This window comes from Sylvia atricapilla, chromosome Z (assembly GCF_009819655.1).
Source record: "Sylvia atricapilla isolate bSylAtr1 chromosome Z, bSylAtr1.pri, whole genome shotgun sequence".
In the NCBI taxonomy this organism is placed as follows: Eukaryota; Metazoa; Chordata; class Aves; order Passeriformes; family Sylviidae; genus Sylvia; species Sylvia atricapilla.
In genome coordinates, this window is record NC_089174.1 from 84,008,982 (window position 1) to 84,021,317 (window position 12,336).

At 36.8% G+C, this 12,336-nt stretch overlaps 1 protein-coding gene across 1 annotated transcript in view; it reads right to left on the reverse strand.

Moving 5' to 3' along the window:
• Window positions 1-1,786: 1,786 nt before the first annotated feature.
• FCHO2 (FCH and mu domain containing endocytic adaptor 2) overlaps window positions 1,787-12,336 on the reverse strand; it is an 81,657-nt gene continuing 71,107 nt past the window's right edge. The window contains exons 23-27 of the mRNA XM_066338563.1: window positions 11,659-11,791; window positions 8,730-8,929; window positions 6,576-6,640; window positions 4,562-4,726; window positions 1,787-4,353 (exon numbers count right to left, since the gene is read on the reverse strand). Coding sequence (XP_066194660.1) covers window positions 4,331-4,353; window positions 4,562-4,726; window positions 6,576-6,640; window positions 8,730-8,929; window positions 11,659-11,791 — 586 coding nt within the window. The 3' untranslated portion in view covers window positions 1,787-4,330. The remainder of the gene's footprint in view (window positions 4,354-4,561; window positions 4,727-6,575; window positions 6,641-8,729; window positions 8,930-11,658; window positions 11,792-12,336) is intronic.

Here is a 12,336-nt window from a genome sequence, read left to right on the forward strand (position 1 = left end):
GGGCTGCTTTCTTTACCAGATGGAGAAAGATTGGAATCACTGCTGAACACATGACCACTGGTAACTTTCTGGAGAAGAAAACATGACTTGAGAACTGAGAACTTGTAGAAGACAGGTTGGGACATGATAAAAGGAAAAGTTAAATAATCAGACTATGAAATTGGCATGATTTATAGCTTACTATTAACTTTAAAAAAACCTCCAGAGTAATAACGAAGTTGCATAACAAGATTTTTAAAAATAAACTCAGCTGGGACAATGGCAAACAGAACCAATATTTTAGGTTACAGTAATTAAAATAGTCATCCCAGATGTAAAAACAAAAACAATTGATTCCAAAGGAAGAGAAAGCAGTTACAGAAAATGTAGAATTAGATAAGTAATCCAGAAGAGGCCTCTCATGCTTCAAGATTACTTTATTCTTTTAAGACTTTATGCATTATATTGGTTATTGAATGAACTAACAGAGAACGCAAAAATCAACATGTTAGTAAACAAGGAGGTCAAAGTGAGCCGAGGATAAATACTTATTGGTGTAATAATACATAGAATTAAAGACAAAAATTAGGTTTTCAGTTGGGAGACTTTCTAATCAGTCCAATCAAGGGTACCTCAACAGTAGATATGCTATCTGATGCTTTAGTACTTTGAACTGTTTTTAGCTTTCGCTATGCGTGGAGGAATTCCTGACTTTTTTTCTTGCATGCTCTTAAGTATTATTTCCCTCTCATAACAAGTGAAATGGAAACTAATTACCTAGCAATTGCAAAAACTAAAGATAGGCATCTTAACCTCTGTGTATCTTAAGCTTTGCATACATACAAGACTTGAAATGTAATCCCAGTTGCCATGATGCAAGACCTTGCTTTTTATTTAGATAGCAAAACTCGCCAGAGTTACAACTCACATGCTGTTCCAGTTCATAATCAAATACCTTAGCTCTTTCAAACACCTGGCATAAATGTTACTGGCAGTGGTAGAGATAGGTTTCCCTGAAAAATTACCTGATTGTGTACTTAGATAATCACAAACCTGCTTGGACAGTAGTGATCCAGTTTGCAGCAGTTATGAGCAGTATGTGGGTACAAGTCAAGTGTTAAAAGACGTGCCAGAGCAGCCTCTGTCAGATCTGTTACACTTCAGGTTCAACGAATAGTAGAAGTTAATAGCACCTTTTTACATCCCCAACCAATAAAAGAGGTGCTGGGTGAGCAGAAAGCAAATGACACACTAGCTCTCCAAGGCTCTAGCCTGTTTTGGCCAGTGTTAAAGACCAGACTACTGTGTTAGATGGACGGTTCGGTCTGACCACTAAGCACTTGTGTCCTTCATTCCTGCCTGCCAGCAGAAGATGAGAATCAAGCCCTTGAACTGTTGCTTTCCTGCATGACAAGAATGGTACCTCTACTGCACTGGTATCCAACCAGCTGAGAAAGTGAATTTAATAAGTCATTACTTACTAAGCTTCTACAGGCCTTGGGGTTAGTAGGAAACTAACAGATTCAAAAACATTTGTTCAGTTTCAACTGTTCTGTGCTCAAAGCTTAGAAGGACTAAACCATACAGACTGCTGAAGTACTAAATTGTCCATTCTCTTTCACTGGTGGAACATTAGAAATCAGAAAGAACTGCTTTAATCTTGTCACTAATTCTTCTCTTGCACATGCCACAAGATATAGGCTTATTAATGAAGAGATAATGTGCAGCATTTGATAGCACTGTTTACAGACAGCAGCTTGTGTCCACAAGTCAAGATTTTTCTCATAAACATATCCACAGTTTTGCTAATGTAATTCATTCGTGAAGTGAATCAATTTAGTAAAGACATAGGGTACTACAGACATCTCAGACATTCCAGTTCAGTAAAGTTGAAATGTTTTGGAGAAGTCGTATTTCCATCCAGCTTCTCTCTGATGATTTTAGGTATAAAAAAGAGTTCATAATGATGTCTACCCTTTATCACTTAAAAATCAACCTTTTCAAATGTTCAATACAGGCATGATTTGCTCTATTACCTTATTGCTTCGGAGATCTGTGGAACTTAACTCAAAAGTACAGGCAATATAAATATAAATCAGTATTTAAATTATATATTACATGTTTATTATGGGTGCAAATTTTTTAAATTTACATTTTATGAAAATTCAGAGTATTTACAATTTTTGAAAGATAAACTTGTATGCTCTAATTTACAGTCTAACGTAGTAACAATTCATAAAAATTCAGATCCTTTAGAGTTGTGTTTACAAATTAATTTTCTTAGGAGGCAGCTAAAAAGGATATTGCTGTATACACAAGCAAGAACCAGCTTGCTACATACTTTTTTATTTTAAATCAGATAGCTACACATACTTTTTACATTGTTTTTGAGTCTTTACAAAATGTCTATATAAATTTGTATGGCTTCAAAATTGTAACCTGCACCCAATGCAAATGTATGAAAAACATCTGAATGAAAGCTAGTTTAAAAGTGCTGAAACATTAATTACTTCATTTAACTTAGAAATTAATGTAATAGTTGATCAAAAATAGCAATAATAGGTTTGGGTTTCCATTAATAAAATATTGTTGTGTCAATCAGTTTGATTGTAAGGCAGGTTACAATTAAAATTCCAATCAAAAGACTACCATTTTATGAGTTGTAAATTTATCATCAATAAGTCAGCAAAATACAGGGGCCAAATATACTCTTCCAATCAATTCTACAGTACACTATGTTCTTAGTACTAACAATGAAACTCTCACTGGCAAAAGTGTCTAGTGTACACAACAATTTACGCAGCTTCTACAAAGGCATAATTTCTTCTAAAGCTTCAGCAGCCAAATTCATTACTGGCTTTGCATGAATTAACTCAAGCATATTTTACTGTTTTAAAAGAGAATTTGAAATAGATGCTGGTATGCTAAATGTTCATTTGAAATTTCCACATGCAGGTTATTGAATTACTTTGCCCCAATGCTTATGATTTCAACATTACAAAAAACCAACTTGGTAATACAAATATATAGAAAATTTTCTAAATTAGTGACTAGCTTAAAAAATTGTTACTGAAGTTCACATCCCCATGCTTAGGCTGTAGCAAGCAGATTAGATTACAATACAAATATTAACATTGGTAGTTATAAAAAAAAAAAAAAAAAAAAAAGACAGGATTTGTCATCCTGCAGCCATTAAATATCCTGAAGTACTTTGTGTACATTCACATCACACATCCCCAAAAGCACTCGAAGTCTGAAGACTTATAGCCAAAGCAAAGAGTAATGCTGTTTGCTTTTAGAAGTTTGTTTTTCCTATCTTCACTGATTTTTCAGATTCTCCTCTTTGGTGACACAAAAATTACTTAATGAAAAAGTTAATAAGTCCTGCATGATGCAGCTCCCTTTATTAAAGCCACATTTAATTGCAATTATTCCTTGAAGTAATTCGGTGTTTTAAATTTCTTTTAAAGCAAACTGTTTTCGCAAACCTGTCTTCTAAATAAATTGTAGTTAAAAGAATTTTCATGAAGTTGTGTATATAATACAAATACCATGCTTTCTTGATAAAGAGCCAAACTTTGAAAAAGGAAGTGAGGCACGTGAGTATCAAATTGGATAGGCACAGGCTTTTTTGAAAGGCACAAATGTTACGCAATTAATATAAAAATAAATTAAATCTACTGCATTAATTCAATTACAAGGCCCAAAAATTTTTTCTAACTGCAGAAGTAAATCTCTGCTGTGTTTTGTAATTTTTAAGACATTGCACTTAGTAAAAAAAAAAAGCCTCAATATAAACTTATTTTAATAATGATCCATGGGCATCACGTTACTTTTATACAGCTCTAACTCGACTGATCTTGTGGTATGAATGGAAAGAAGAACTACATGAGACTTAGCCTCTGCTATCTTTATAGAAACTGTCAATTAAAGGCTGGCAATTAAAGAATCTGAAAAATGAGTATTACTTATGAAAAGCTCAAATATTTCTTATTAGTTCTCCTACATTTTAGGTTTAATGTTTACAGTACAACATAAAAGTCTCATACTTCCATTACAACTGTGGATTCCTATTTTGACTTCTATATAAAGTTACTAAAAATTTTTCAACAAGTTTTCCCTAGTATTGTAGTTGATTATTTACAGACAGTGTTGAAGTTAACTTCAGTGCTATTGTAAAGTAATAAAAAGTTTTCAAAATGACTCTGAAAAGTGCATTTACTTTCTGTAGTTTAGCCTCAAAGTAGGTCAATATTTTGGAAAAATTAATGCATGTTAAAATAGTGTTTGAAAAGTAGAGAGGGCAGAGTGTGTTTCTTGCACTCCTGATCCAATGACTTCCACAGGTACATCAACAGTCTGCCATATACCGTCCTGAAAAACAAAAGTTTTTTGCAGTCAGTAGATATACCAGATTTTGTCAATATTTTCCTTGGAGCAGTCTGAATAACTATGGAAAACCAAACTGATTTATCAGAACGGTTTCAATAAAGACACATCAGCCATTTAACAGTTTCATATTTTATAATTTTAATACTAGAGAATATATAAATTATTTTGAATATGTGTGTCAGTGTCTTACCAGTGGCAAATCTCTTCTTCAGAAGGGAAAGCCGATAGCCAGTGCCTACAAGTTCCACATCTGCTCCTGAAAGGGTGCTTCCTTCACTGATGAATTGCACTGCAAGTGTTGCTGGTTTACTGGGTCCTCCTGAAAGCTCAAATTTGGCTCTGAGGGATCCAGAACCTATAAAAACAACAAAACTGAGAAGCTGATTGTTTTGCAGGAACAAAATGATCTCCACATTTTTAGTAGTAAGAAGTGAAACTAATACGGTGACCTTTGAGGTCTATTCCCAGTGGCAGCCCTACATACACTTTCAGAAGAGGTAAGAGTCCCAGTCTGTTTTGTCCAATAGTCTGCTTAGGACAATGACTAGTATTCACTAATTTAAAAAGAAGCAATATAAATTCCTGCAAGATTATCCAAAATGTGGGTATCAGCCTGCTACACACACTTACTACTTACTGATTACCTGATTGGTCCCTTTAATCACTTACTACTTATCTGATTGACCTTTTTAATAATTTATGCTTGCTGGTTTCCAGGTACTTACTACTATCTCTCTTGTGGTAGATGGTACCTGATTGATAGATAGGAGAAGATACCTGCTTTTCACTAGCAAATTTGAAATTGCATCAGAACATTTAAGAGTTGTCACCATCTGTTTGGATGAAAACGTGTGAACAAAAACACTGGAAGAAATGCAGTTCTACAGTAATGTATCCAGAGGAAAGAAATTACGTTTCCAATAAAGACAAAGTCTGATTAAATACCTCTCACGAATTTCAGCTGATTTTTTTAGAGACAGTGGTGAAGTGGCATTACTTTGATACTATTATAAAGCAATAGTAGTTCAAAATTACTTTAAGTACATTTCTGTAGGCAGTGAAATGCATTTTCAAAATCCCCACATTGCTACTAATTTCTAGTTTGAAAACAGGTCTTTTCTTGTTCTTGCAAAGTGTGCTGGGAAAATGAGATTTAAATTAAAATTAATGGAATAATTTTACTTTAAAACAACTTGCTATTCCTATCAATAACTGCTAAATGACAAGGAAGGATAGTAACTGAAATGCTGCTGAAGTGAAAGCAGGAACTAAAATTGCAGTTGGAAGACAAATAGCAAAGGACCGTGAGGTTAGTGAAGGACAAAGTATGCCAGACTTTGTAATGCCCTGTGTTCAATAAAATTCTCTCTGATTTTGTTTGAGTGATAACCACAACTTTGCAGGAATAAAAGTTGTCTTCTCTTTTCATGCTTGTGGTTTCTGTATGAAATCAGTCATACTTACAGGCAAATCTGTGATTTTCCAATCCCCTTCACTAAATTCTTAATTAGACTAAAGGCCTTTCCTTTACATTAGCACTTCATTGCTGCACAGAGGCTTTGAGGATGAGATACTCTGGCTGCTGCAATATTTTCAGAAAAATATTGGACCTGCAGAGACTGCAGGAGTTGTAACATCAACTACAGCTCAGAGAAAGGCACCAAGCAGAGGACAACTACTGGTACCTCATGCTATATTGTATAAATTACTATTCTGAGCAGATATGCATAGATTTTTTTCCTGGAATCATTATGGTCAAAACCAAGGATCAAATGTTGGTCAAGAATAATTTTTTTGAATCCTAGTTCTTTCACTTACCTCCTTCTAATGTATTTAAATTATCCATGTGTGGAAAGACACAGATACTAAACCTATTTTCATCTGAGTAGCTGCTCACTTCCAAATAGCATGAATGCAATAATTTCCTATCTCATCCAAACTCTGTTTTAGAATTCCTAACTGTTTTCAGGATAGTTAATATTTTTTTCCCTTGTATAGCTAACAAATTAAGTTTACATTTTGACATCTAACTCATAATGGAATCTCTCAGGAGGCAATGGATTGAGAAGAAGGTGAACTAGTAAACAGGATACAGCATGAGAAAACATGTAAAAAGAAATAATAGGGAATAGAGGCTAAAATGATCACCTGTTTACTGGTAAAAATTTCTGTACAAGAAAGCAAAACAAAAAGGTTCCACTTGCCTCCATTCTCAGACTTCTCTGAAATGCTAGATATCTTCCAACATGCTTTCATCTGGTCTGCATTCCTGTAAGAAAATGGTAGGTTAGCACAAGCACTGGTTTTAGAACTTTAGAACCTGGATTTAGACTGGTATATTACAGACATCTCTAAATGGAAGTATATAAAAATATTTGCACATTTTAAGGTAAGTCTGTGGAAAACTACAGGGGAAAAGATGAAAAGAGAAGGGTGTGTCTGCATCATTCCAGAGCAGTGAGCTAAGAAGAACACACTCTGTTACACATTCTATACAATAATTTTTTACACATTTAACACACTCCTGTGTCATCGCCTATGGCTCCAAAATTCAGACCCCTCTGCAGTCTTAAAGGGTAAGTTACTCTGGAAGCAGTCTGGAAGCTGTACCTTGATGCTTCATGATGATGGTAGAACGGGGAGCAACACTGATTGTTCTCTCCCAAGTGACAGTCCTGACAGCACAAATCTCATTCCATTTCCATTCTAATAAAACTAATTGGTATCTGTGACACAGTTCAAGCTAACTTCAGACACTATAAAGGGGCAGAAAAATGTACCAAGGGTGGCTAAGCTGACAGGGCGTTTTACCTCCTGGAGGACTTCATAGCAGTTGTATCAAAGGAAAGTCAACAACTTACAGCTATGAGGCAGCATAAAGTCCTGATAGGTTTGAAATTGCTCTTGGCATTGATGTAGCAGGAGTAAAATCCTCACATAAGTAGCACATATGGTAGCATTTACTCACAGGAAGTCACACTGTAACGCATTTTTTTTCTTAAAAAAAAGACCAAAACCCCACCACCCAATCCACTAGATGGAACAGATAGTACATCACAAATACTGTACCTGCCTGGGACATAATTGAATTTTTTTTCCCCTTTCCTCAGCTTGCCAGGCTAAAAACTCTGGGTCTTGGAAGTTGCCTAGGTGGATTAATGAATGCAACTCTCCCTAAGCCTTCCCTGCTAACATGGAGTGTTTTGGGTGGGTGTTCCTGCTTTCACTCCAGCTTTATTACAGAGGGTTTGTGGAAGAAGCCCAGGCAGGGAGACTGGCTTCACGACAGAGCAGTTGTGTTGTTCAGACAGGATACTGAACATGTTCTTGTTCAGAATAAGCTTAAGATTTGGTTAAAAGTACTGTTTCCTTGAAATAACAAGTCAAGATGGACTCAGTCCTGTAAGAATTTTTTTTTTCAACTAATTATTACTACATTGTCCAGTAAACACCTGTAACTGTATTGCCTCCAGAAACATCAGAATCTGCCTAATAAAGGCATTATGTTTTCTTTTAAACCCTCCTTTGAAAGGTAAACTGATCTACACGAAAAGGTTAACAAAGCCTATCTCCCTTCAACTTGGTGTTCTTTGTACTCTTCACATTAAAAAGACCATTTTTGGGATAAACAGTCCAGGATTTATGTTGCAGCTGGGAAAGTATGTATGTGCTGCACAGACACAGTAATCGAATTCTGCTCACCTTTAGCTCCAGGGCTGTACTACTCTGTCTAGTCCTACTACCCTCTGCTTGTTTCCACAAACTTGTAACATATTTTCCTGCTGTCTATGTCACATTTGGAAGTGCTACTGGAAATGCAGGCTCAGAAGGTGGTGGCAGGTAGCTGCTAGTCCAATATAATGTGCATGATGCTTGAATTGAGAGATAGTGCTATCTGGCTTAGGGAGAGCTCCTCAGTTACCCAGCTGCAGAGTTTGTTTTAAAACTATTTCCATTAGGAGCTAACTTTTAAGTTAGAACAATCAGGAAATCTTTTTTAAAATCGCCTTTCTGCTATTTTTCCTATATAATCTCCTTATAAGAATACATTGTTACACACACATAGAATTTTTTTTAATCATTTCAAATTACTGTATTAAAATTGTCTAGTCTATTGGACAAAAGAAAGCCAACATTGGAAAATTCATAAAGGCTTGTATTATTACAAGTTGGGAAGGGTACTTACTGACTCTTTCAGTTTATGTGAATTGGCTGCACATGATCTGTTTTAGACCACAAAATATCTAGACATCTGATATTACACATTTTTCTACTTCTTCCTGTGAAATTTTTCAGGCTATGACACAAAAGAACACATGAAATGAATCTGAAAAAATACTGAATATAGTTAATATTACCATTTTGCAGGTGGAAGTGACTGCATGTTTATTACTCCTCCATCTACTGGTACCACAACCTGGACATTAGACAGCATACTAGGCACATTCATGGACTCTGGATTGTATTTATAATCCACTCTCACATCAGTAGTGCTAGCATCACATTTCCAGTAAGTTGCAAGATTCAGGGGAGTGGACTGTATCCCATTTGAAGATACCTGTAAAAGAAGAAACCATTGATAACAACTAAGTGTAATATCCACATTTTGGGAAGAACTAGAGGATAATGGTAATTAATATAAATCTCAGTGCTGACAAAATATCAAGAGAACAATTGATCCCCGAGTCCTTAATCACAAATTTGAAGACTGCTGCCTTAAGGAATTTCTGCTATTTTAATTTTAAATTAAAATACTTAAAGAAAAGTTTTAAACTCCCTCTGGCATATGAGGCTCCCTTCTGCTCTTTTATAACTTTTTGTAAGCTTTGTTTTTGTTGTGTTCTGTCTTATGCAAGATGCATGCTTGCAGCAAAATGGCTTCATCCTTAGCAGCTGTGTGCTGTGCCAATTCAGCTGCCCAACCAGCCAGCACCAGAGGACAACACCTCTCATGGGACAGGCAGGCAGCAGAATAGTTCTTACCACTTCAAACCATTATTTTCCTACAGCAGGCAGGTTGAATGTTGCTTCTGCAGCTGAGCTCATTCTACTGGGCTGATGCATCTCAACCACCTGCTCAATCTGAGGAACCTCCTGAGTCCTGGTGCACATTCTTGCCTTTTGTTGTCAGCCCAAAACCTTTTTTATCTGTCTGGGCTTCCAGGTGCCAATGCCTCATTTTTACAAGAAGAATACACAGTACTCATTTCAGCAAACCAAATGGTTTCTTCCTTCCATCTTTCTCAAGAATTCTCTGTGCCTAACATGCTTTTTGAAGGTTCAGTATGCCCAGATTTTAAACCATACTAGGCAGATGTGGTAACTAAAGGTATGAACAGCTAGACTGACCAGCAATTTTCTCGACTGTTTTGTTGTACAGAAAGCTGTCTCAGATGTTCAGATATTTTAAGGCAGGCCTAGAAAATCCCTGTTCTCCCTTTGAGGTGAGTATGTCTTGAATATTCATGAAGACTTTTTATTAACAACCAGAACATCATCTCACTGATGCACAGAATGGCTGAAGCTGACAGAGACCTTCTGGAGGCTGTATGGTCCAATGCTCCAGCTCACACAGGGACACCTCTAGCAGGATGCCTGAGCTCCAGGCAACTTTGGAACATTTCCAAGAATGGAGACTCCACCACCCCTCCAAGCAATCTGTGTCCAGTGCTCAGCCACTGTCACAGGAAAAAAAAATTGGTTCTGGCTGTTCAGAGGGAATCTCCTGTGATTCAGCATGTGTCCATTGCCTCTGATTCTGTTGCTGGGCACCAATGAAAACAGCTTGGCTCTGTCTTCACTGTGCCCTCTCTCAGGTATTTATACATATTGATGAAATTTCCCTAAACTTACCCTTTTCCAGGCTCAGGAATCCCAACTCTCTCAGGCTTTCATGGGACATATATTCCAGTCCTACCATCATCTTTGTGGCCCTTTGCTGAACTCTATCCAGTCCAACTTGAAATGAACAACCCAGAACTGAAACCTGCGTGTGGTGTCACCAGTGTTGAGGGGAAGGATGCCCTCCCTTCACTTACTAGCAATACTTTGCCTAATGAAGCTTAGACAACCATCCAGGAGACCATCTGTTGCCTCTGCAGTATGAGCAGTGAGTGGTTTGGCTCACGTTCAACATGGTAACCCACAGCACCCTCAGGTCCTTTTCTGGCAAAATAATTTCCAGCTGGTGACTCCCCAAGTCCACTTTTTTTGAACTTCATGAGGTTCCTTTCAGCCCATTTCTGCAGCCTGCTGAGCCCCCTTAGGAGGGCAAAATGACCCTCTGGTTTATCCAGGGGACCATCTCCATCATCAGCAAACTTGCCAAGGGTACACTCTGTCCCATCATTCAGATCATTAATGAAGCTATTAAATTATAAAATCAGTGTCCCCTGGGGGTCAGTTCACCTCAGTGTCTGCTCATCTAGTCTGTTCTTCACCAGCATCTCTACATGGATTCTGTTACATGGTGTTGAAAGGCATCCTGAAGTCTGAGCAGACAATATCTACTGCTCTGCCCTCATCCACAGGGGCAGTCACGTCACCACAGAAGTTTGTCAGCTTAGTCAAGCATGACTTATGCTCAGAGATCCATTCTGACTACTCCTGTTCTATTACATTGTGAGAAATCAGAATGTCATACATTCTCAGATAGAATCACAAAAAGGTTTGGGCTAGAAGGGACCTTAAAGTTCCAACCCACCCTCATCATGGGCACAGACAACTTTCTCTAGACCAGGCTGCTCACAGCCCTACCCAGTCTGGCCTTGAACACTGCCAGGGAAGTGGGGCACACACAACTCCTCTGGGTAACTTGTGCGAGTGACTCACCACCCTCTGAGTAAAGAATTTTTTCTTAATATGTAATCTAAACCTACTCTCTTTCACCTGAAAGCCAAAACCATGCATTAAAATTAATCAGTGCCAGTATCCAAAACTTAGGCAATTGCAAAATCAAACACCTTACGAGTACAAGCTACAAGAAGGCCCCACCAAATCTCTTAAAGGAGAATTTGACTTTGCAGACAAATATTTTAAAAAAAGTGTTTGAAGCTTGCTTGCAGGATTGGGCTGAAGCACTAACAAGCTGAAACAAGTCCTGTATCTTAGGGAATGACATGAAGCATAGCAGGAATGTGCTAAGTAGAGATATACCCAGAACTAGTCTAGATGAGGGATGACAGTTCACCTCCATGCTGGCAGACAAAGAATAATTCTTTTAATTTCTAGGTATATATCATATCTGCTGGAATTCCAAAGAAATTACAGAAGGATAAAAATGTTTACCTGGTACTTTAAAACATCCACATTGTAATAGGATGCAGATGGATTCTGCTCTGATAATTTCTTGAGGTAGACAGTTATAGCTTGCATGTTCATCCAAAAGTCCTTAGTACTGGAGTCACTTTGTGACTGATCACTACAAAAAAAGATCATTAATTAGCAGTGAAATATTACACCACTTATTCAGGAATACTAGACATTTGCAAAATATGCTTTTTCAGTATAATTCACTTTGTCAGATACAGCTAACATTTCAGTTATAGACTGTCATGTCAAACAGTAATTAAACTTAATTTTGTATGAATTAGTCATTACATTAAGTATGAAGTAACCAATAAAATTAAATACAAAATAATACACACATATGGTTTGATTTATTATTTCAGTAATTAAAAAATTACAGCATTTAAAAACATTTAGCTTAGTGTTCAAATAATTTCTCCAATAAATGAAACAGAAACTGCTCAGCTGAAATGGATTTCTGCTAAAAAATTCCAGCTTTTCTGTTTTTTAAAAAATAGCATCTCCAAGTGCAATTTCAACAAATATCCTACTCAATCAGCAACATTTCTTTCCTACAAATTCTTCCAAGTATGCTGCTACACATCTGAGAGGTAGTTATGTAAAGAATCTGATTAGTGTAATGACTGAACATTAAAATACACTAGTACATGGCAAAGG